The sequence below is a fragment of the Pantherophis guttatus genome, chromosome 5 (genome assembly GCF_059756535.1).
Source record: "Pantherophis guttatus breed Tessera chromosome 5, ASM5975653v1, whole genome shotgun sequence".
Classification (NCBI taxonomy): Eukaryota; Metazoa; Chordata; class Lepidosauria; order Squamata; family Colubridae; genus Pantherophis; species Pantherophis guttatus.
In genome coordinates, this window is record NC_142067.1 from 19,232,116 (window position 1) to 19,257,732 (window position 25,617).

Consider the following 25,617-nt stretch of genomic DNA (forward strand, 5'->3'; position numbering starts at 1 on the left):
CTAGAGTGTGTGTTGGGCCATGTGAGAATTTTCTTAAAATTGAATTCCTACAGAAGTTTCTTTCATGATATGCAAATCTATGCAGATTCAATCACTTAAAAAATATTGATTCCTCTTCAAAGATTAGCTATTTGTATGGATGATGTAGCTCAAGCCTTATTTGCCCCCAGGCCATTATCATGATGAAAATAGATAGATAGATGATAGATAGATAGATAGATAGATAGATAGATAGATAGATGATAGATAGATAGATAGATAGATAGATGATAGATAGATAGATAGATAGATAGATAGATGATAGATAGATAGATAGATAGATAGATAGATAGACAGACAGACAGACAGATGATAGATAGACAGACAGACAGACAGATGATAGATAGATAGATAGATGATAGATGATAGATGAACAGAATAGAACAGAACAGAACAGAACAGAACAGAACAGAATAGAATTCTTTATTGGCCAAGTGTGATTGGACATACAAGGAATTTGTCTTGGTGCATACGCTCTCGAAGTACAGATACAATACTAAAGAAAAGATACATTCGTCAAGAATCATAAGGTTCAATACTTAATGATAGTCATAGGGAAACAGTCAATATAAATCTTAAGGATACCAGCAACAAAGTTACAGTCATACAGTCATAAGTGGGAGGAGATGGGTGATAGGAACGATGAGAAGATTAATAGTAATGCAGACTTAGTAACTAGTTTGACAAATAGATAGATAGATAGATAGATAGATAGATAGATAGATAGATAGATAGATGATAGATAGATAGATGATAGATGGATAGGTGGATAGATAGATAACTTTATCTCTCTCTCTCTCTCTCTCTCTCTCTCTCTCTCTCTCTCTCTCTCTCTCTCTCTCTCTGTGTGTGTGTGTGTGTGTGTGTGTGAAATTTAACTAGTAGCTTCTGAGAGTGACAGGGTGGGGTTCAAAACAATTGTAAGCCAACTGGAGTCATTGAGTGAGATGGGTGCTTTAGAAATTGAACAAACAAATAAATAAATGAGAAACCCAGATTCATTCTTTTTTCCTAATCAAAGACGCAAACAAACCATCCCCAATGGAAGCTAGAAGCCAACAGAAAGTTCCTCTCTTTCATTCTAATAGCTGCAATACAAGAGAAGGAATTTGGACTGGGACTGTTAGTTATAAGTAATTGTTGCAAACAGATAAACGAAGAACATCTTCAAACAGTTTCAAGCAGGTTTCTTTTTTAAAAACAATTTTTTCCCCTTATTTTCCTCCCCAAAAACTAAGGTGCGTCTTATACTCCGAAAAATACGGTATTTCTATTTTAAAAAAAACAAAAAAAAAACCCCAACCCTCTCCTTTCCTTCTTTTGCCCTCTCCTTGTCTGCATACACCTCCATCTCCTCCTGAGAGGGTAATACTTCTCGTGAAATTGGCAGCTATATAAATTTGATTCTTTAATAAATAAATAAAGCTGCTGGATCTGCACAGCAGTTTGCTTTTGAAAATGAGCCAGTGATGAACAGAGAAAGAGGGAAGGAGAGGGCAAAGAGAAGTGGTAATCCCACCATCTGTTTAAAGTGTGTTCTTTTAAAGCTTGCTTCTCCTTCCCGAGAGTCTAATTATGAAGTAATTGGTGTTATCAGGCTTTACGGTCATTAAAAAAAAAATCCAACAACAACAACACATACACAGCCAGGATTTAATGATAGCCCACCTGGCGACCCAAAAAAACTCTCCATTTCTAACTTCACACTATAGTTCCTACTTAGTAGTCAAAGCAGGAGTCCTCTGAGAACTAAGGATGAAGGGAAAGTCTGACAAGAACAATGTGCTGAACCATAGACAGCTACTTTCAAGGGAATGGAAAGCAGCAATCAATTCTCACCATGTAGTCTCTCTAACTGATATTAAAGGACATTTTGCCCTTTTTTTTTATTTATAGGGAGGGGTTTTTTTGTCCAAGGAAAATAATATTTTACTCCATTGGTCGTCCATTGACTATATAAAGAAGGAGTGAGCCTTTTTAAAAAGTGCACAGGAAAATGAAAAGAACATTTAGAAAGAAGCAAAGTAATCATGTTCAACAAGCAGGGATTGGGTAGGTCTAGTTTGATGAAAAAAAGGACCAGGGGAGACATGATAGCAGTGTTCCAATATCTCAGGGGCTGCCACAAAGAAGAGGGAGTCAAGCTATTCTCCAAGACAAGAAGCAATGGGTGGAAACTAAACAAGGAGAGAAGCAACTTAGAACTAAGGAGAAATTTCCTGAGAGTTAGAACAATTAATCAGTGGAACAACTTGTCTCCAGAAGTTGTGAATGCTCCAACACTGGAAGTTTTTAAGAAGAGGTTGAATAACCATTTGCCTGAAGTGGTGTAGGGTTTCCTGCGTAAGTAGGGGGTTGGACAAGGTCTCTTCCAACTCTGTTATTCTATTCTATTCTATTCTATTCTATTCTATTCTATTCTATTCTATTCTATTCTATTCTATTCTATTCTATTCTATTCTATTCTATTCTATTCTATTCTATTCTATTCATATGCCTGGGCAGAACCACATGAAACAGATATTCTTAAGAACTAATGTTGCACAGGTAGTCCTTGATTTACAAACCATAATGGAGCTCGCAATCTTGGTCATGAGTCATGATGGCGATTAAATGGGTTGCCACATGTCCACACCCAACTTTACAGCCTTTTCTGAGATGGTTGTTAAGCAAGCATATGGTTGTTAAGGGGACCCACTGTTCACTATGAGGTCCTTTTCACCAGAAGCCCAATGTAAAAAACCAGTTTCCAATAAAAAAGTTGTAAATCTCAGTCACATGACCATGGGACACTGCCAATGGCTATAAATGTGGGACGGTTGTCAAATAAATATTTATTTATTTATTATTCATATTTCTATGCCACCCACTCTCCGAGGACTCTGGGCGGCTTACACCAAAGACAACATGAACAACATATTGCCCCCAACAATCTGGGTCCTCATTTTACGCACTGCGGAAGGATGGAAGGCTGAGTCAACCTTGAGCCGGTGAGATTTGATCTGCTGATCTGCTGAACTAGCAGTCCGCTGAAGTAGCTGCAGTACTGCACTCTAACCACTGTGCCACCTCGGCTCTACCCAAAATGCAATTATGGGGCCACTGGGAGAGGGACAATTGTTGGAATCTCAAATTCAGGTTATAAGTAGCTTTTTTCATTGTCTCTCATAACTTTGAACTGTCACTAAGCAACCTGTCATAACTCAAGGACTACCTGTGCACTTTTAAGGGATTTGATCTCACTGAATATTATTACTGGTAATGGTAGCAATAATATGAATAACTGCAACTAAGATTACTTTGTTAGACTTCAATCCAGTGTAAGTTTTAAAAGAACTACAATTTCTTTCCGAGTATAGATTATATATGTGCCTGTCCAGTGAGATCATCAGAGGAGGGACTGTTTATGATCCTGCCCTTTCAAGTGTCACATCTTTATCAAACATTTGCAGTAAAAAAGCAATGTTCTTCTTGGTCTGATTTATATGTGTGTGTAGAGATAAAGGTAAAGGTTTCCCTCGCACATATGTGCTAATCATTCCTGACTCTAGGGGCAGTGCTCATCTCTGTTTCAAAGCTGAAGAGCCAGCGCTGTCCAAAGATGTCTCCGTGGTCATGTGGCCGGCATGACTAAATGCCAAAGGCGCACGGAACGCTGTTACCTTCCCACCAAAGGTGGTCCCTATTTTTCTACTTGCATTTTTTACGTGCTTTCGAACTGCTAGGTTGGCAGAAGCTGGGACAAGTAACGGGAGCTCACCCCATTACGTGGCACTAGGGATTCAAACTGCTGACCTTTCGATCAACAAGCTCAGTGTCTTAGCTATTGAGCCACTGCATCCCTTTTGTATGTGTGTATCAGAAATAAATCACACACACACACACACACACACACACACACACACACACACATATATATATATATATATATGCATGCATGCATGCATGCATGCATACATACATACATACATGGCTATCTATATTTTAGCATCAAATGTATCTCTAAGTACATGGAGATAAAGCTTTCTTGATCCTCTTACTAATTATCCATTGGTGTATTGAAGAGGTTACTCACTTTCCTGGTGAAGAAAGTGTGCACCAATTCTAAGATGGTATTTTTTATAACTTTTATAACTGAAATGTCTGATAAATTCTAAAGAAATCAGGGATATGATATTCCCAAGAAGCATATTTGTATGGTCTCTACATGTGTTATCTTGTGCAATGTGACCGTGACATAGTGCTCAAGCATCAATTTTGCACTGTTAGAAGAACCATCAAGTAGTTTTAAAAGGAAAGCACAATGAAACTAATTTGCTGAAGTTTATTCAGCCTAAAGCAAACAGATTAACAGGATGCATGCATAAAAATAATACTGTGAAATTTTGGTCACCCTATAAGTCTGTTATTAAGAAAATGAAGAATGAGGACTTACCAACTGGAGTGAATATTTGTCCTTGCAAGAAACTAAGGGGTTGCTAACTAAAGAAAAAAAAAGTACAAGAAACAATTTTCCCAGCTGGAAGTTCAAGTAAGCCAGGCGGCTGATGGAACTTGAGTTTTCAGATATTTGGGATCAAATCCCAATAAAAATGAAGAGTGAAAAAAGCTACTTTGTAACATTAAAATATTAGAATTAGAATAACAGAGTTGGAAGGGAACTTGGATGTCTTCTAGTCCAACCCCCTGCTCAGGCAGGAAATCCTATCCCATGTACTTGTACATTGCATATTTCATTCTTATGAAATATACATGTACAGGTAGTTCTCAACTTACAACCATTCGTTTAATGACTGTTTGAAGTCACAACAGCACTGAAAGAAGTAAGTCATGACTGTTTTTCACACTTACGACCATTGCAGCATCCCGATGGTCACATGATCAAAATCCAGGCGCTTGGCAGGTGACATATATTTATGAGAGTTGCATTGTCCTGGGGTCAAGTGATCACTATTTGTGACTTTCTAAGCTGGCTTCCGACAAGCAAAGGTAATGGGGGAAGTCAGATTCATTTAGCGACTGCATGATTCACTTAATGACTGCAGTGATTCGCTTAACAACTGTGGCAAAAGGTCATAAAATGAGGCAGAACTCACTTAACAATTGCCTCGCTTAGCAGTGGAAATTTTGGTTTCAATTGTGGTCATAAGGCAAGGATTATCTCTACCCATCTCATACCCAATAAGAGTGAAGTGTTTAAGAAATTCAACGTGTTCTATGCTGACACTGAAAACAAATTCAATATAAAAATAAAGAGATTAAAGTATGATAACAGGGAGAACATTACAACCAGGAATTTGAAAACTATTTGAAGAACTAAAGAGTAACACATGAAAAAAGTGTTAAGCTACAGCTTTGAGCAAAATGGGGTTGCAGAAAGAAACAAAAAATAACAAAACCTGCTAAATATGAGAAGATGCCTGTGGTTTGATAGAGGTTGTCAGTTGATCTCTGGGGAGAAGCACTTAAGATACTTACCTGCAAAATTGTTTGCCTACAAAATATGCAGATAAAATCCCTTATGAGTTGGGGAAGGAGAGCAAACCCAATCTGTCACAATTAATGATATACGAGTGCAAAACGTATGTATGTATCTCTAAAGAAAAAAAAAAGGAATAAATTAAATTGCAGAACCCAGTTAGGAATAATCCTGGGCTATCAAGGAAGAACAAAAGGCTCCAGTTTGAAATTTAAAAAATAGAAAATTAAATATACAGAATGAAGCCTTACTCATTTTATTGAAAAAAAAGGGTAAACTCAGATGAGCTGCAATATTTATTTTTATTAACAATATTTGTTTGCACCCAGGAAACTGACAAAGGAAAGCAACATATAATAAATTATATGCAGTAACAGTTAATTGCTTAATTAATTAATAGTTAATTATTCATTAATAGTAATTTCACAGTTAATTACAGCTAGCATGGCTGGCTCAGGAATTCTGGGTCCACAGATTGTAAAATTGCCACAGTTGCCTATCCCTAATCTACATCCTCTGTTACATCAAGATCTAACTGTATGTGCAGAGGACAAAAAGAAAAAAGAAAAAAAGATAGCTTGAATATAGTGCATAATCCAAGAAAGGAAATAAAAGGAAATAAAAGAACTGAAATATTAAAAAAAAGAAAAGAAAAATGGAAAGTACTTGCTCAATCAAACCCAATAGGTAACAAGCCTTATCAAGTTTCTAAATTGCAGTGTAGAAAAGTAATTATATAGGTTAACTGTGAGTAGATCTGACATAGCCAGTAAAGGCTGACTACTGAATATAAATGTCAGTTAACCAACCCAGGAATATCAGACAGCAGTAAAAAAAACAACAAACAACAACCTTAAGTAGATGCTTAAAAAGAGCTATGTCTTTTATTTAAAATACTCTGAAACTAACGATGCAAGACTTTACTGGGTGTACAGATTTGGCCTGAGGTGAAGATAAATCTGATAGGAGGTCAATTTACAGGCCATAGATTTATTTTGACAGAGGGAGTAACTCATTGCCTGGTACAGCATGAAATAAAGCACAGTAGCCTTGTCCTCTATGGTGGTTGAACACTGCACTGCAGAACAAGGCAGCTGTGAGGCTGCACAAACTATTGCTAGACTTCAGAAGACAAAAGAACAAAGTCTGCCATTCTTTCCTTCCTAGGGCTGGCAGAGTAACTGGCCTAAACATCATCCAGTTGGCTCTGTGCCCAAGATAGGACTAGAAATCTCAGCCTTCTTGTTTCTACATAACAAGAACATAGCAAGAACATTCTACATAACATATGTGCCTATGGCAGGGGTGGGCAACTGTGGCCCTTTTAAAACCTGTGGACTTCAACTCCCAGAATTCCTGAGCCAGCCAAATTGAACAAGCTGGCTCAGGAATTCTGGGAGTTGAAGTCCACAGGTTGTAAAAGGGCCACGGTTGCCCACCCCTGGCCTATGGAGATTCTCAGTCTTCCAGATCATGGTTGTCCCAAAGGTGCTATTTTTCAAGAGGCAACTGGATTTCTGGTTTTTCTTTGAAGAAGTTTTGCTTCCATTCCCCTCCATCCAGACAGATCTGAAGAAGCTTCTTGCATGAGAAGCGAAACATCTTCAAAGAAAAACCAGACAGTCCAGTTGCCTCTAGAAAAAAGCATCTTTGGGATAACATATGTGCATCTTTCCCTGTAGTTCGTGCCTCTCCTGCACTTTGTTGGTCTTTTGCGCCATTTTGCCTCTTAACTGTTTTTGATGACTGCTGATCTTTCATAATAAACATTCAAATATTTCTGCTAGCTGCTTTGAGTGGCATGTGTGGTTATTCTAAACTGCTCTGATCTGGGAGCAAGAAACAAATGGGAGCGGTCTGATGAGAAACCAAAACTGGAAATTACCCATAGAAATATTGCCATATGTGGTGGTGCCCCGACATTATGCCCACTCTCTCATGGCATTCTGAAAAATGCTGGAAACATTTATGTTTCAGTAGATGTTAAATCACTAATTCAGTGGTGAATGGGCAGTCATTCCAAGTTTGGTTTAATGATAATTTGGGAGGGTGGGAGTTATTATTTACATGCAGGCCTCAACTTGCAACTGTAAAGGAGCCTGTCCATCATGGCTGTAAGCCAGGAGAGTTGTAAATCGGGTCATCTTGATTTTACAAACTTTTTGTGGTAGTTGTTAAGCAAACACCATGGTTGTTAAGGAAACCCATTATTCACTAAGGATCAGTTTTGACAAAAAGAAAAAGTAAATGCTGGTTTTCAGCAAAACTGAAACATGACCATGGGAATTTCAAAATTGGATTGTAAGCACCCCCAGGGAGCTCCTTCATAACTTTGAATTGTCGCTAAGTTGAGGACTACCTGTATTTCATTTTTTATATTGTCCTGGTTATGAGAATTTCAGCAGAATACAAATAAAGCGTACAACATAGAAAATGAAATGCCCAGATAGGGTTTGGGAAATATTAATTTTCTGTTGATGTTTTTTCTTTAAAACCTCCCAGAGCATATAACAAGTATGTTTTATAAAGTATTCTCAATAAAGATTGCCATTAGTAACTTGTATTCTTTTAAAACATCACACAAGATAAAAACATTGCGCAGGATAGGGTAAATGTTCCCCATTGTTCTCCATAGCAATTTATACTGCTGTTACTCTGATAAGCAAACTGTCAACAAATAAAGCTTTTTTAATTATTGCAGTTTTATGGCTGTCGCATCAGTTTCTGCTAGTCACACCAATTGTTGAAATCACAGTCTGAAAATAAAACACGGTAATATAAAGTACTATCAAAGCTATCTACTAAGAAGGCTTCTATGTTTCCCTTTCTCTTGGGCTGCTCAGCCTTCCCCAGCTTTCTAAATTGGTGGCCTGGTGTGGGATGGAGGGGGAAGGAGGGGATGGTTTTCTGTGAGGGGCAGGCCCATGTGAACATGCCCAGTTTCATTTGTGTGAGTGGCAGCTCACACAAATGAGTGGGGCTGAGAATGGCGGTGCCCGCCATTGCCCGCCATTCGCACGAGTGTAGCTGTGAGCATGCCGGCCAGCTGCTCACATGGCCCAGTTGCAAATAGGCCATGGCCTAGTAGTAGGCCGCAGCCCACAGGTTGAGGACTTCTGCTATAAATGTTATACTGCCAAAATAATTCCGTAGTCTGCTGAAAACCCAAAATCATTTGGGTTTTTTGGCGGAATTCATGATTGAGTGAGGTTTGAACTTGTTTCTGTGCCACTGAGTCTTCAGATTTCAGTAACAATGCATATTTTTTAACAGGATAGAATTTATTCCGAAAAAGAAAGACGGGGGGGGGGGCATGTTCAACTATTTGAGGGGCTACCACAAAGAAGGGCGAGTCCACCTTTTTAAAACCTGAAGGCAGGACAAGAAGCAATAGATGGAAACTAATCACAGAGAAAAGCAATCTAAAACTAAGGAGAAATTTCCTGACAGTGAGAACAATTAACCAGTGGAAGAGCTTGGCTTCAGAAGTTGTGGGTGGAGGTGATGTAGCACCCTTAAGAAGAGACTGGACAGCCACTTGTCTGGGATGGTATAGGGTCTTCTGCTTGAGCAGGGGGTTGGACTAGAAGATCTCCAAGGTCCCTTCTAACTCTGTTATTCTGTTATAAATGTGTTAAATGTGGCCAATGTGCACCTTTTTTTCAATTATCTGCTTTCCTTGGCTTTGTATCTTCTCTACACTAAATCTCTCTTGCCTCATCACCGTTCCTTCTTTCAACTATCTTGCTTTATTTATGAACCAACCCAGTTTATAAGCAGCACACAGGATAATCTTTCCTTCAGTGGTTGAGGGTACAATTCTAAATATTACAGAGAAATATGCAGTACTGTTGTTTTCAAAATGTCAAAAACAACTGCCTGAAGGACTGACTTCTTTCTCACTTCGAAAACGTTAGTTAAAATAAATGGGAGCCATTTCAGCTTTGTTCTTGAGCAAATTAGTATAATGTCCCAGAATTGCTTGGTGAAACTAGAATTGTAATTTGAAGAATCTTTGGCTGATGGCATTTTAAGTATATAGACTCTGCATGAATATATGCATGCTAATATGAGGTTGTGTTTTGTTTTGTTTTTAAAGTAGATTAAGTCACATAATTTTTCCTCCTCTTTGGTGTCACATGAGCTTGTCTCCTTTGTGATCATCTAATATCTCTATAGCAACTACACTAATTATTTGTATAGGAAAGTAGCATCAGAAAAGTATATTTTTAGATAGCTTTTAATGTGTAATTTAACAGCAGGAAACTAAAAGCAAGCCATTCCATGCCAGCTACCACTTTAAGACCTACAAACCAGAATTTTAACATGTCTGCTTATTTAACCTTTCAGTCTTTCATTTTTTAATCTCTCTTAGGCACAAATACATGCATGCCTTCCACTTTGCTTCTCTCCCCCCACCCCCAGCAATTCACATTTTCTTAACAGTGTACAAAAACTTTTGTCTAGAAGGCAAGACAAGAAGCAATGGATGGAAATTAATCTAGGAGAAAAGCAACCTAGAACTAAGGAGAAATTTCCTAATGGTAAGAACAAGAACAATGGTAAGAGCCTGTAGTACAGTGGACTAAAGCACTGTTATTAACAGATTAACATCTGCTACTTGCAATTACTGCAAGTTCAAATCTCACCAGGCTCAAGGTTGACTCAGCCTTCCATCCTTTCAAAGGTAGGTGAAATGAGTACCCAGATTGTGGGGGCAATAAGCTGACTTTGTATAAATATACAAAAGTATGAAGGCTATTGCTTAACACATTGTAAGCCACCCTGAGTCTCCGGAGAAGGGCAGCATATAAATTAAAGCAAAGAAAAAAACAACAACAATTAACCAGTGGAACTCCTTGCCTTCAGAAATGTGGATGCTCCAACACTGGAAGTTTTTAAGACCAGACAGCCACTTGTCTGAAATGTTATATGGTCTCCTGCTTGAGCAGGGTCGCTTCCCACTCAATTATTCTGTATACTACTAAAAAGTATCTTGATTTTAGATATCAAGATAATCAGGGCACATATTGTCCTGAAAATCTAGAGTTTGATTTTATTTGAACCCTATTCCTAAATCTCAGGGGATTTAAGATGACCTTATTTCAAAACTAACAGTATTGAATGGAAAAGTAGTCTCAGACCAGCATTCAGAAATTCAGGTAACAACACAGAGTAAAGAATACTTTTCTTAACATTCTCCAGTATTTCCAACTGTGTTCTTGAAGTAAAAGATATTTGACTAGGCTCAAGATCGAGATAGATCTTGACAGACTTGAACACTGGGCCCTATCTAACAAAATGAAATTCAATGTAGAGAAAAGTACAGTCTTATACTTAGGCAAGAAAAACCAAAAGTACACATATAGACTGGGTAAAACCAGGCTTCATAGCAGTAAATGTGAAAGAGATCTTGGAGTTTTAGGGGACAACCAGTTAAATATGAATCAGCAGTGTGCAACAGCAGCCAAGAAAGCCAATGCAATCCAAAATTGCATTAACAGAGGGGTACAATGAAGATCAAGTGAGATACTAATGCCACTCTATAAAGCCTTAGTAAGACCAAAACTAGAATACTGCATCCAGTTTTGGTCACCACACTACAAACAAGATGTTGAGACTCTAGAAAAAGTGCAGAGAAGAGCAACCAAGATGATTAGGGGACTGGAGGCTAAAACATATGATGAACCGTTGCAGGAACTGGGCATGGCTAGTCTAGTGAAGAGAAGGACCAGGGGAGACATATATTTGTCTCCCCTGGCCCTTCTCTTAAGGGGAGTGTTCCAATATTTGTGAGGCTGCCACAGAGAGGAAGGGGTCAAGCTATTTTCCAAGGCACCCAAAAGCCAGACAAGGAATAATGGATGGAAACTGATCAAGGAGAGATTCAACCTAGAAATAAGGAGAGATTTTCTGACTGTGAGGACAATCAACCAATGGAACAGCTTGCCTTCGTAAATTGTGGGAGCTTCATCACTGGAGACTTTTAAGAAGAGATTGGACTGCCATTTGTTAGAAATGGTGTAGGGTCTCCTGCTTGGGTGGGAGGTTGGACTAGTTGACCTACAGTACAAGGTCCCTTCCAACTCTGTTAATCTGTTAACATCAGAAGAGTACAACCATTAGAGGGAAGATTATTTAAGGGTTTCATTGCTCTAATGTTTATACACGAAGCACATTCTAATGAAGAATCTGAAGAAGAAGAATGGCATGGTTTTGCATGCAAGATCACAGACAGCGATGCGTAGTCCAAGTGAATATTTCAAACTGTTTTGTCTAACTAAGGTCAATGTAGCCATCCCTTAAAAAGAGAAAAATGCTAAGGAGAGGGTACTGCCCTGTTAGCGGTTTTACACCATGGAAGTTTGTTCTTTTTTTTTCTTCAAAGATTTCTGGCAAGAACCTGTATTAGTGAGGCTCAAATTACAGCTGTGGGAAATCAAAACACCATACAGCATGGATGTAACAGAATGCAATTAAGCTTCTGTACAGAGCACAGATGAAGAGATGGAGTGAGTTTGGATTTTTAAGCGTGGTTGCTCAATTTGTGGTCTTTTGATGCCAGAAAGAAAAAGATTCACTGCCTTTTTAAGAGCACAGATAATCCTCGCTGCCACTACTGTACTTAATTATTCACATTGAGATGGAAGGAATACTTTTTTGAATAGTAAGTGATGTCCTGTAGTAGAATGTAGTGCGTAATCACAGGAGGGAGGCCCAAAGGGGCTTTTTTCAAAAGGTAACTGGACTTGGTTTTTCCTTGAAGACGTTTCGCTTCTCATCCAAGAACCTTCTTCAGTTCTGATTTCAGTTCTTCGGTCTGAACTGAAGAAGCGTCTTAGATGAGAAGGGAAACGTCTTCAAAGAAAAACAAAGTCCAGTTGCCTTTTGAAAAAAAGCACCTTTGGGACAACCATGACCTGGATGACTCAGAATCTCCATAGAAATAGGAGGGAGGGGCTGATTCCCAGAGGGCAAAGAAACAGAGGAGCTTGGAATCTCTGGTAGACAGGAAGAGGGCAAAGCTCTCCCCACCCCCACAGCAATTCACAGAGTATATATAATTATCTCAGCAGATTTTAATGATATATATCAATGATGGTTAAGCTTTTTGGTGCCGAGTGCCCATATCGTGCAAACATGTGTGTGAATGCACGCGCATGTGCCCAAACCCCTAAATGCAATCTGAGCGCCCCCGCGCATGCACCCCACCCCATGCATGCACCCCACCCCCATGCATATGCGTGTGTTCCCCGTGCATGCACCCCAGCCCCCCCCCCACACCCCATTTTGGCTTCCAGGTTGGTGCAAGAGGCTTTCCACCTGGAAAGCCTCCTGCACCAACCTGGAAGCCAAAATGGGGCACAGGGGCGCCGCGTGAGGTTGCCCCGCATCCCATTTTGGACCTGGAAAGCTTAGACCATTGATGGCTAACCTTTTTGCCATTGCGTGCCAGGAGAGGGGGGGCGGGGGAGGGTCGCGCGCGCACGTGCCCACGTGCATGTGTGCGCAACCCCCTCCCCCCTCCCCCCACCCTGGCACATGACGGCCTGGTAGGCCCGTTTTTCTTTCTTACCTGGTTCCAGATCCTCTCTGTGTATCTGGGAACGGCGAAAACAGCCTTTCCCACTCCCTTGGAGGCCCTACGGAGGCTGAAAAGGCCCGTTTTCCAACTCCCGGTGGGACAGGAAATGACATTTTTTGCTGTCCCCAGCCTCCAGAACCTCTCTAGGAGTCTGTAGGAGCCTCTCTAGGAGCCTCTGGAGGCTGGGGATAGGAAAAAATGTCACTTCCTGTCCCACCGGGAGTGGGGAAATGGGCCCTTTGAGCCTCTGTAGAGCCTCCAAGGGAGTGGGAAAGGCTGTTTTCGCCGTTCCCAGATACACAGAGAGGATCTGGAGCCAGGTAAGAAAGAAAAACGGGCCTTCCCCACCCCCTCCAGGCCCTCCAGAGGCAGGAAACAGTCTGTTTCCCTACTTCTGGTGGGCCCAGAAGGCCCGAAAATCAGTTGGCCAGCACGCGCGTGCGCCCCAGAGCTGACCTGGTGTGCCCACTAATATGTCCCTGCGTGCCACCTGTGGTACTCGTGCCATAGGTTCGCCATCACGGGCTTAGACCTAAGCCGCCTGCACCAACCTGCACCCCCCTGCATGCGTGGCAGAGACCCAAAGACCAGCTGGTCGGTGGGAGGCATGCACTCGCATTCACATTGGAGCTGGGCTGGGGTGACAGCTGGTGTGCCCACAGAGAGGGCTCTGCGTGCCACCTGTGGCATGCATGCCATAGGTTCGCCATCACGGATATATATGGTTTAGATAGAAGATAGAAAGATCTGCACATGGATTAGTGAACAAACAAAAGTATATGATATCATCAAGAGAGTAAAAGAATTGAAATGGAAATGGACTGGTCACATAGCAAGAAGAATTGAGGGCTAGTGGGCCAAGGCAGTTATAGAATGGATCCCACTTGATTAAAAAACATCCATGAAAGAGACCTAAAACAAGATAAATTGACGACATCAGCAAGTATTGCAGGCCTAATTGGCAAAAGAAAGCTCAGGACCATATCGGTTGGAAACATGCAGAACAGGCCTTCCTCCTACAGTGGACAGACAATAGCTAAAATGATGAGGTTGATCTAATGGTTTGCAGATTGTTGTTTGAGCAATAGCAATAGCACTTAGACTTATATACAGCTTCATAGTGCTTTTACAGCCCTCGCTAAGCAGTTTACAGAGTCAGCCTATTGCCCCCCCAACAATCTGGGTCCTCATTTTACCCACCTTGGAAGGATAAAAGACTGAGTCAACCTTGAACCTGGTGAGATTTGAACTGCTGAACTGCCGCTGAAGTAGGCTGCAGTACTGCACTCTAACCACTGTACCACCTCGGCTCTTTAGTCTGACAAGATTCTATCTAGAGATGAACAGCAATAAAGAATTACTCAGAAGTAACTCTATGCATCATTCTTACTTCATATTAAATATACTCTTATGAATTGCTGGAAGGGGGAAGGGAATTGTCTTTGCCTTCCTGATAACCCAGGTTCAAGCCCAAGCACTGCATGATGCGTTGAGCTTCTGTTCATTGCCCCAGCTCCTGCCATCCTAACAGTTCGAAAGCATACAAATGCAAGTAGATAAATAGGTACCATTTCAATGGGAAAATAACAGCATTTGTGTACCTCAGTCTATAGTTATACTGGTCACATGAACACAAGTATCTTCAGACAACGCTGGCTCCCTCAGCTAAGAAATGGAGATGAGTACCACCCCCTAGAGTCAAACATGATTGGGCAGGTTAAACTTTTACCTTTTTAAAAAAAAATTAATCTTCCTGTCTACCATAAATTCCAGAAACTCTGCTCTCTCTTTGTTCTCTGGGAAAGAGCCCCTCCCTTCTGCAACTCCGGACTACATTCCATCATATGGCCAGAACTTCTTTGACCATTTGATTACATTTTTTTTAAAAAATATGCCCAGTAAAAGGCTTTTTCAGAAAGGAAAAATGTGAGGTGAAAATGATTTAATGTTCTTGCGCTGGGAATTAGATATCTAAGACAGCTGAGCTGATATAACTGCAAAATTAGCAATGCTTACGCACTTGCTCCTAAATTATATCATGATCTGCTCACCACATATGGCAACTTATTATCAAAAGATTCTGTTAATTTCTGATGCAGTTTTTTCCAAAGAGGAAAACAGATTCTGGGGGAAAAAATCCAATACTTTTCTTAGCATCCAGCCCTTGGAATTTAAAAGTATCAAAGAGATCGGTTCATCTAATATTCATAAATGCTCAGCTTGAGAAATATGTTTGAAGATAATAGAAACACACAAATAGACACAGAATATACAAATAGACACTGCTCATCATTATCCTGTCACTATGCATCCCAAAGAAAAACCAAAGAAAGCCCATATAAAAAGTTCACTATGGGCCAGCAAAACATCACAACCAATAAGTCTCATAACTTTTGGAGAAAATCTAATACCCAGCCATCATTTGATAGCAATAAATCATTCAATACTCTCTACTGAGTATACAATTAAACAAAATCAGCAATCAGCCCAGAGCAGCAGCTAAGAAATAAGAAGGTTGGACATTTCTGTCTATAAAGAAACCATATACCAGACATGTGTTTTCTCTAGAATTTAGATACATAAGTAGACTCTAGATCAGAGGTGTCAAACTCAATTTCATTGAGAGCCGCATCAGGTTGTGTTTGACTTTGGGGGCTGGGATGGGTGTGGGCAGGGTGGGAGTGGCTAGCTCAATGTCACTTATGTCAGGGGCCCCTGTGGTGGCCCTAGCGTTCTGCTCATGAAAATGGGCTCCCGAGCTCCGTTTCGGCTACAATGGTCTCCTGCAACCTTCTGTGGGTGGCACCCTAGAGAATGCCACCTGCAGCCCTCCGGAGCTCCGTTTTCATTGGCAGAGACACTGTGGGCCGGTCCATCACTGTTTCCAGGGCGGCCCTGCGGGCCAGATCTAAGCACCCTGCGGGCCTAATCCAACCCCCAGACCTTAAGTTTGATACCCCTGCTCTAGAACAATTAAAACAATTAAAACAATCTCCCAACTTACAACCATTTGTTTAGTGACTGTTCAAAGTTACAACAGTACTGAAAAAGTGACTTGTGATTGTTTTTCACATTTATGACCATTACAGCATCCCCATGGTCACGTGATCAAAATCTAGACACTTGGCAATTCACTCATATTTATGACGGTTGCAGTGTCCCGTGGTCATGTGACCAGTTTTTGTGACCTTCTGACAAGCAAAGTCAATGGGGAAGACTCATTTCTGACTCAATGGGGAAGATTCATTTAACAACCATGTTACTAATGTAACAACTGTGGTGATTCACTTAAAAGTTGACTCAGCCTTCCATCCTTTCTAAGGTAGGTAAATTGAGGACCCAGTTTGTGGGGGCAATAAGCTGACTTTGTATAAATATACAAAAGTATGAAGGCTATTGCTTAACGCATTGTAAGCCGCCCTGAGTCTCCGGAGAAGGGCGGCATATAAATAAATAAATAAATAAAAACTGTGCTATGGAAGGTCATAAAATGCGGCAAAAGTCATTTAACTGTCCTGCTTAACAACAGATATTTTGGGCTGAATTGTGGTTGTAAGTCAAAGACTACCTGTAATGTGATTTTGTTTTTTATATACAATGGTCTCAACTTTGATTTTTGAAAGTGGAGAAGAGGGCACATTTATACAGTTATTTACCTAATAGAATTAGACTCTTCAGCCTTGGAACTAAAAGAACAATTGAATGAAATAGAAGAAATCTGAAATTGTTAAAATACAATATGCCAATTCAATCTGGGAATGAGAGGAATGCCAATTTTGAATATGGTACATCAAGAAGCATGGTTCCAACTCAGCTACTTCTACTTTGTTGATTATATATCAACAGTAAAAACAGGATCACTTTAAAGATGTGATTTTCGCCTTCTAGACTGGATCACCCCATTGCTCACTTTTTCCCTATAGTCAAATTTCTGGCAACAACCATTTACTTAGATCAACCTTTTAGTAAGAAAACTGAACACTGTTAGTAAGAAAAAGGTATGTTAGCAATATCATACTTCTGTAAAAATTTGAACGGTGAAAGATGTTACCTTATAGATATCTAGGAATCCACACTGGTGGTCAAATCTGGTGTACAGCTCATTGAGCATACTGATCACTTGCATGGGTGTACACTGGGCACAGACAGCAGTGAAGCCAACAATGTCTGAAAAGAGCATGGTAACATCATCAAATTTTCTGGCTTGAACTTGCTGCCCTTGCCAGAGCTGCTGAGCTACTTCTTCGGGGAAGATCGAGATAAGAAGATCCACAGTTTTCTTCTTCTCCTCTTCTAGAGCTTGGTGCGTTCGTTCTAAGGTTGCTTTAAGCTTGTCCATCCTCTTCTTCAAGCCATCCTGGGCTTTAGCCTGCTCCCCGACAAGGATGACATCACGGGTAGCATCGTGAATTGGTATGTCTGAAAGGTGGAGGCCTCGACCCATCAGTTCGTCCAGCTTGTCCACACATGGTGAGCCCAAAAACAAAATACAATTTGATTCTGGGACGTGGATCATTTGTCCTTTGATTTCCATGACCTGGAATAAAGAGACATTTAATAATGCAGAATTAGACTCTCAAAGTAAACATTTAAAGCTATCAAAGCAGCATCCGTCTGCTTTAACAAATGATTTTCTGTGCATTCTTTCTTTGCATACATTTTTTTTCATTACTTATGAATCTCAATTGGATTGTTCAAATAACTTGTTTATTATACATTCTTTTTGGACTATTTATTTATGCATTCATATTTGTTCTGATTTGATTTTGGTGTTGCCCAAATCCAGTGTGGCTTTGGATGGATTATAAATCCCCCTGCTATGTAATGCTATGTAGGAGCCGAGGTGGCGCAGTGGTTAGAGTGCAGTACTGCAGCTACTTCAGCTGACTGCTAGATCAGCAGATCAGCGGATCAAATCTCACCGGCTCAAGGTTGACTCAGCCTTCCATCCTTCTGAGGTGGCTAAAATGAGGACCCAGATTGTTGAGGGCAATATGCTATTTAGAAGGCTGTATTTGGTGTAAGCCGCCCAGAGTCCTCGGAGAGTGGGCGGCATAGAAACATGAATAATAAAATAAATAAATAAATGCTGATAAATATACAAAAGGTATATATGCACGGGAGACAAGAAATTAACTATGTCAACAGAGGGGAAAAAAAGCATAAGGCCAACAGGTATTTTCCTCAAGTGAAGCCTGTCAATTAATTGATACACTGGTGTGATCCTTGAATGCTTCACACATTGTTTCATGCCTAAACCAGACCTAAGCTATTTGACATCTGGCTTGGCTCAGGAGCTAGGAAAAAGAAATTTTCTCAGCAACTCTTTATTTTGTTTAAATCACTTAATCTGGCAGTTTCTGCCCTTGCCTGCTACGAGAAAATATGTGCTGTCAAATAAAGTGATATACAGCAATTTAAAGAAAGTTAAATAAAGCTCAGAGTTTCAACTAAGTAAGGGGGTTATTTTTCAGCCATGAGGGAAACCAGGCGAACTATTCCTATTTTTTTTTCCCCCCAACTGTATTTATTTCTGAAGGGTGTTCTTTTGCTTCTTTGGCCAAAACCAACAGAAATTGACTTAAATATGCATGTATTTGTATTGCAATAATAATGAGTGAAGAGCCTTGAGTAAAAAATAAAATAAAATAGACTTCATTCCAAGAATCCATGAGTAGCATTTGATATAGCCATGTCCAAAGTTATAATGCATATAAAATTCTCCTTTCTCTTAATTTTTTTTTGGGGGGGGGAGGAGAAGCTTTTAGGTACTTATTTGTATGTCATTGCCTAACAATGCACAAATAGTTTGACATTTAGGCAAAGAACCAAAAAATATGTTCATTTGCAAAGAAGTACCCAGTACACAAGATGCAGGAAAGTAAAACTCGGAGCTTAAATGCATTCCAAGTAGCATTTTCTCAGCAAAATTGACATTTAAATAAATTGGTATTATCAAAAACATGGGGAAATTGGAAGATATTTAAGCAGCATGATATTCTTTTCTCTCCAAGCTGATGTCTTGAATTACCAGTCCACTTAAAAGTATGGAGGTTGTTCTAACATTGTAGGATGAAAAAGTTCCTGGACACTGGGGTGCTGATAAAACAATGTATTTGCTTATCAAAAGTTCTCCTTTTATTATCATTTTATTATCGTATTATCATTCTACAACACTGAGTGGTGCGGTGGCCTAGAGGTGGAGCTCTCGCCTCACAATCAGGAGGCTGTGAGTTCAATCCTACATAGAGGCAGATATTTCTCTCTCTGGGCACAATGAGAATGTATCTGCTGAATAAAACTCTGCATTGGTGACCGGAAGGGCATCTGGCCAGTAAACACTCAGCTCCATTCAGTTGCCCAGACTCCACCCTGCAGGGAATAATAATAATAATAATAATAATAATAATAATAATAATAATAATAATAATAATAATAATAATAATAATAATAATTATTATTATTATTATTATTATTATTATTATTATTATTATTATTATTATTATTATTATTATTATTATTTTATTTCTATACCGCCCTTCTCCCGAAGGACTCAGGGCGGTGTACAGCCTGATTAAAAGTACAAAGACAGACAAAATTTAAAAATAATTAAAATTATTAAATAATTGACTCAATTATAAAACCCCCAAATTTAAAACCAATTAAAATCTTTACATTGATAGTCCGCCTGGCAGAACAACAAGGTTTTGAGGGCACAGCGAAATACACAGAGGTCAGAGATCTTACGCATTTCTGGGGGCAGTTCATTCCAAAGGGCAGGAATGAGAAGTCCCTCCCCCTGGGTGTGGCCAGCTGACATAATTTGGACGATGGCACCCTGAGGAGCCCCTCTCTGTGGGAGCGGACTGGCCGGTGGGAGGCTACTGGTGGCAGAAGACGGTCTCGAAGGTACCCAGGTCCAATGCCATGGAGCGCTTTAAAGGTGGTAACCAACACCTTGAATCGCACCCGGAAGACCATTGGGAGCCAGTGCAGCTCGCGCAGGGGGGGTGTCACGTGGGCACAACGAGTTGCGCCCATAACCACCCGTGCGGCCGCATTCTGGACCAGTTGGAGCCTCCGGGTGCTTTTCAAGGGGAGCCCCATGTAGAGAGCATTACAGTAGTCCAGTCGGGAGGTGACAAGGGTGTGAGTGACTGTGTGCAAGGCGTTGTCATTAAAAGGAGATGATGATTGTCATTCTACAACAACTTTTCTAAAAAGTATACATATTTGAAAAGAAGGAGAGACACATGTCAACTGCTATCATGTGTTTGTTTTTATAAGCTGCAAGTCAGGAAATTCCAGACTTGCTGTTAATTAAGAGTAATTCATAGTCCTGATTAAGTTGAGGAGAATAGTAAGCTAAGGGTCACAATTAAGTCCTTTTCAAGAAGAATGTTATAATGAAAACAAGACAAACTTGGCCTCTTCGTTAGGCCAGAAACATGCAGCTTTTCCATTGCTTCCTTTTCTTTACTTGCAACATTCCCAGAAAAATGTCAGCATTTTATATGTGAATATTACCAACAGTTAAGGCTTGTTATTAATGAATCTGATTAAGATTTACACTGTAGATAATTAACACCAATGCTTGAAGTCTAACTTACTTCTGTTTTCCCTCAAATAACAGCTGTAAAGGAACTTAAGAGGCTTCCTTGAACACCATCTAGCTGTTTGTTCTTATCTAAGAAGGGAATGGCATTACATTTATGAGTAATAGGTTTAAAACCATCCACTCATTTTTATAAGCATACTGCTTCATATTTAATATGCAAAGAAAAAAGGTTTATGTTCCTTATTCAAGAAAACAAATGTGTATGGACATTTGGTAAAAATGATTCCAGTCTCATAGATAAGATAGATAGATGGACAGACAGACAGACAAACAGACAGACAGATGATAGATTGTAGACCAGGGGTGTCAAACTCAAAGCCCGGGGGCCGGATTCGGTCCACGGGGTGCTTAGAACTGGCCTGCGGGGCCGCCCTAGAAACAGCAAAGGACCAACCATGGTGCCTCTGACAGAAAAATAGGAGCTTGGGTGAGTGACATGCGGCCCTCCCGAGCTCCGTCTTCTCCGGCAGAGGGTTGCAGGAGGCCTTCACAGAGAAAAACGAAGCTCACGGGGCCGTGGGCAGACCTTCCAAGTTCCGTTTTCGCTGGCAGGAAGCCGTCACAGCCAAAAATGGAGCTTGGGAGCCCGTTTTCACTGGCAGAGTGTTCAGGCCACCACAGGCGCCCGTGACACGAGTGATGTCGAGCTGGCCACGCCCAGTCCGGCCTCCCGAAGTCAAACACAACCCTAATGTGGCCCTCAATGAAATTGAGATTGACATCCCTATTGTAGACAGACAGACCGACAGACAGATATTTTCCTTCCATTCAATTGTACTCGATTCTCTTGTCCAGGGACTGCCTGGACAAGTCCCTGAAGTTTTCTTAGCAAGGTTTCTAAGAAGTGATTGGCCATTGCCTCCTTTCTAAAGCTGAGAGAAAGCGACTGGCTCAAGGTCATCCAGATGGCTTTGTGCCCAAAGTGGGATTAGAACTCATAGTCTCCCAGGTTTCAAGTCTGATGCCTTAACCACTACACCAAACTCCATAGAGAAGATAGCCCTTTATAAAAAGACATTTGCCTGGAAAGTTGCAATTTGCTTTCAGTGCCTCTCCCTTATTCTTTGTGTTTTGCTATGTGCTACACAAAATCTACTATTACAGTTATTACTTTTAGAATAAACACTGTTGCAAAGCTCAGCTGTCAGAAGACCCATTCTACAAAGGTGGACTGCAGATGTAACCAATGACATAGCATCATAACATCCTAGAGTAGGAAAGGGCTACTTAGGCCACTGAGTCCGATTCTTGCTCAATTCAAGAAACCAAACTGAAACATCCCTGGGAGCTTTACCTCTGTTTGAAAAATGAAGGGGAGTCCATCACCTTGGGATAACTTATTACACTGTGAACCTAACTGTGCTCCTAGAATGCTCCTTGTAAGATACAAATAAGAGTGTATTTATTTATTTAGTAGATTTATTTGGTCATACATCTTATATAGCATAACCCCTGGGCAGCTTACAAAGCAATAATAAAATATCAAAAATGATAAAAGGTAAAGGTAAAGGTTCCCCTCGCACATATGTGCTAGTCATTCCTGACTCTAGGGGGTGGTGCTCATCTCTGTTTGAAAGCCGAAGAGCCAACGCTGTCCGAAGACGTCTCCATGGTCATGTGGCTGGCATGAGTAAATGCCAAAGGTGCACGGAACGCTGTTACCTTCCCACCAAAGGTGGTCCCTATTTTTCTACTTGTATTTTTATGTGCTTTCGAATTGCTAGGTTGACAGAAGCTGGGACAAGGAACGGGAGCTCACCCCGTTACGCAGCACTAGGGATTCGAACCGCTGAACTGCCGACCTTTTGATCAACAAGCTCAGTATCTTAGCCACTGAGCCACTGTGAAAACCACCAAAAAATCCAAAACCTTCCTATACTATACTTCCATGTTGGAAGCACCAAAGAGTTCCGTGGTGAAATAATTAACCGGTGACATCATCATCCCAGGGGATGCCCCATTTGGGGGCTCCTTGCATGTTCTCATTAATGAGCCCACCAAAGTGGTACCTATTTATCTACTTGCATTTGCATGCTTTCAAAGTCCTAGGTTGGCAGAACCTGGAGCAAGTGATAGGAGCTCACAGCATCACACACCAGCACTCGGGCTTCGAACACGGGACTGCAAATTGTCAACCCCAGATCCTAATCACGTGAGCCAACGAGCTCCTAATCTTCCTATAACTTAATTGTATTATTTTATGCCCTGTATTCAAAAAAGACAAGAGTAGAGATTTTGACTACTTTCAATGTGACATCCTCAGGTATTTCAAGATTGCCATCACCTCTGTTCTCTCCCTCTCGAAGTTAAAAATTTCCAATTTAGATTTTTTTTTAATAAAATGTTTTCTGGGTAAAGCTGTATGAAATAATAAGTATGTACAGACTTTTCTTTTCCTGTGCTACTAATGTTTTTAATAAATATTGATAGCATCATAAATATATGAGTATGGATTACTGCAGCATGTTTATGGTGTCACTAACCAGTATCACAAGTTTTGTTTAATATTCAAAATTAAAAAGAGAAGTACTACAGTCTAGGGATTGAAAGTATGATAATAAAGACCCAGCATGTAATAATAACAATAATGTCCTGGTTTTCTATTAAAAGTACCAGAACAGCTTGTTTCCATGCATTATAAAATCAACAGCAGAACAAGCATACCGTCCGTATTTCTTTTTCCCTTACAAAGGAGCATATTATATAGCCAGCATTTTGTTTTTGAGCTGGAAATGTAAACGTCTGAATGTTCGGCCTGCTGTTTTTAACCTGCTGCTTTGGATTTGGTTTGCATCTGGTATTGTTTTGAACTGTTTGTTTTACGATTATTGCTTCTAATTATTTATTTTTTTTTGTAAAGTTTCATTGTTTTTAATCACTTTGTATATTCGCAAGCAGAAATGCAAATCAAAATCAAACTCTGAATCGGTTTAGGATCATGTTGTTTTTAATTATGCCGAGAGGCACATGTTATAGTCTATACCTTCTTGGATTCCTTTTGCTCTCCACGTTATTAGCTCCTAAAAAAGAGTGAAAAACTTGTAGGTGGGATCTAGACATAGCTACCCATTTCTTCCTCTGAGTCCAGAATATGGGGAAATAAGAGGAGAATGCAGTCCAAAATGTAGTGGCATCTATCAATCTATTAGTCTTAGGAGGTAGTCCAAACAAACACAGATAAGAGACCACTGACCCCATAGAAGACTAACTCTATCTTTATTTTAAGGCTACATTTGCAGAATCTTGCAGGTCTGAATGGATATCTCTCTCCCCTCCCTGCTCCTCACTTTTAAAGTCTAACAAAATAAGAAGGATCCCTTCTAAGATGTTTGCCATGCCCCCCATTTCTTCTGTGGGCTCAATTGTATTTTATCTGGCTGTTGTCCTAATCTGCAGCTCTTCCTTCTGTCTCCCAAAGCCATTTCCACATACCATTATAGTATTCTTTTCAAATTATGAACAACCTTGTTTGTTATTTTAGGGTAGATACAGTTTTCCTGATCTACATCTTCAAGTAACCTCAACCAAGATGATTAATGGTGCAGGATATCAGAGTTTGTCAATCTCAGCATATTAAAAACAGAGACATCACCTTGCTGACAAAGATCCGTATAGTCAAAGCTATGGTTTTCCTAATAGTAATGCATGGCTGTAAGAGTTGGATCATAAGAAAGGCCGAGCGTCGAAGAACTGATGCTTTCAAATTGTGTTGTTGGAGAAGACTCTTGAGAGTCCCTTGGACTGCAAGGAGATCACATCAGACAACCCAAAAGGAAATCAACCCTGACTGTCCTTTAGAAGGACAGATATTGAAGCTGAAGCTCAAATAATTTGGCCACCAAATGAGAAGAGAGAACTTCCTGGAAAAGACACTGTTGTTGGGAAGAAAGGAAGGCAAATGGAGAAGGAGATGGCAGAGGATGAGATGGCTAGATAGTGTCATAAACACAATGAACATGAATTTGGGCAAACTTCAGGAAACAATGAAGAAAATGGGGGCGTAGCTTACTATGGTCCATGGAGTCATGAAGAATCAGGCATGACTTAGCAACTGAACAACAACAACAATAACAATCTCTTGAGGGTCACTCATTAGCTCAACTGCCTTATGCTTTGTTGACATTCCTTCCATGATATGATTTGCAGACTATCATTTGGTGACTACACAGAATGAACTTCCCCTGTGATGGTAAATACTCTTTATAATGACTTCTCCTAAAAGGTTTCCTGAATGGTGTCACATTTTAGATGCTTTTTAAAAATAACACTTTTTAATGCTGGCCTTACATAGTATTAACTTCCTCAATATCTATCTTCTTATGGATTGTTTCAACTCTTTTTTTTTTAATCCTGTTTTTATTTTCTATCCTGGTAAGTACTGCAAATCAGTTTAGAATTTTAAAAAATAGGAAGTGACTCAAAAACACTTTTAATAAATAGTTATTTATAATAATGTAACGGCAGATAGACTTTAATATGAATTGTTGTCATTGCTCTGTGTCAATAATTGTATTAAGATTTCATATCTTTGAGAGAACTCTGTATCTATTATCTTACTCAACTTTCCAAATTATTTTTGGCACATTTATCATTCCTCTGATCAAAATCTTTATTACGTACTTTGAGCCAACTGTTACAATAAAAAAATAGAATAAAGAGAGAAATAGTTTAACACAACAATTTGTTATTGCAGGACAATAACAGGACAATAACAGGACAATAAAAAAACTGAATGGAATATTCCATGGTTCTTATTTGCAGAGACTTTGCCTCTGTGGATCCAGTGAGGCAGAAATTCTTGTTCATGTCCTCATATGGTCTCTTTTCTATGCTGCACCAAGACATTGTGATCGCCCCAATCATTCCCAAATACAAGGGCCACGGAGATAACGTTAT

The 25,617-nt window shown here is 40.0% G+C and overlaps 1 protein-coding gene across 1 annotated transcript in view; it reads right to left on the reverse strand.

The window, feature by feature from the left end:
* Positions 1 to 25,617, reverse strand: part of GUCY1A2 (guanylate cyclase 1 soluble subunit alpha 2) — a 200,215-nt gene that overhangs the window by 91,250 nt on the left and 83,348 nt on the right. The window contains exon 5 of the mRNA XM_034409432.3: positions 17,155 to 17,640. Within this exon, the coding sequence (XP_034265323.1) occupies positions 17,155 to 17,640 (486 nt within the window). The remainder of the gene's footprint in view (positions 1 to 17,154; positions 17,641 to 25,617) is intronic.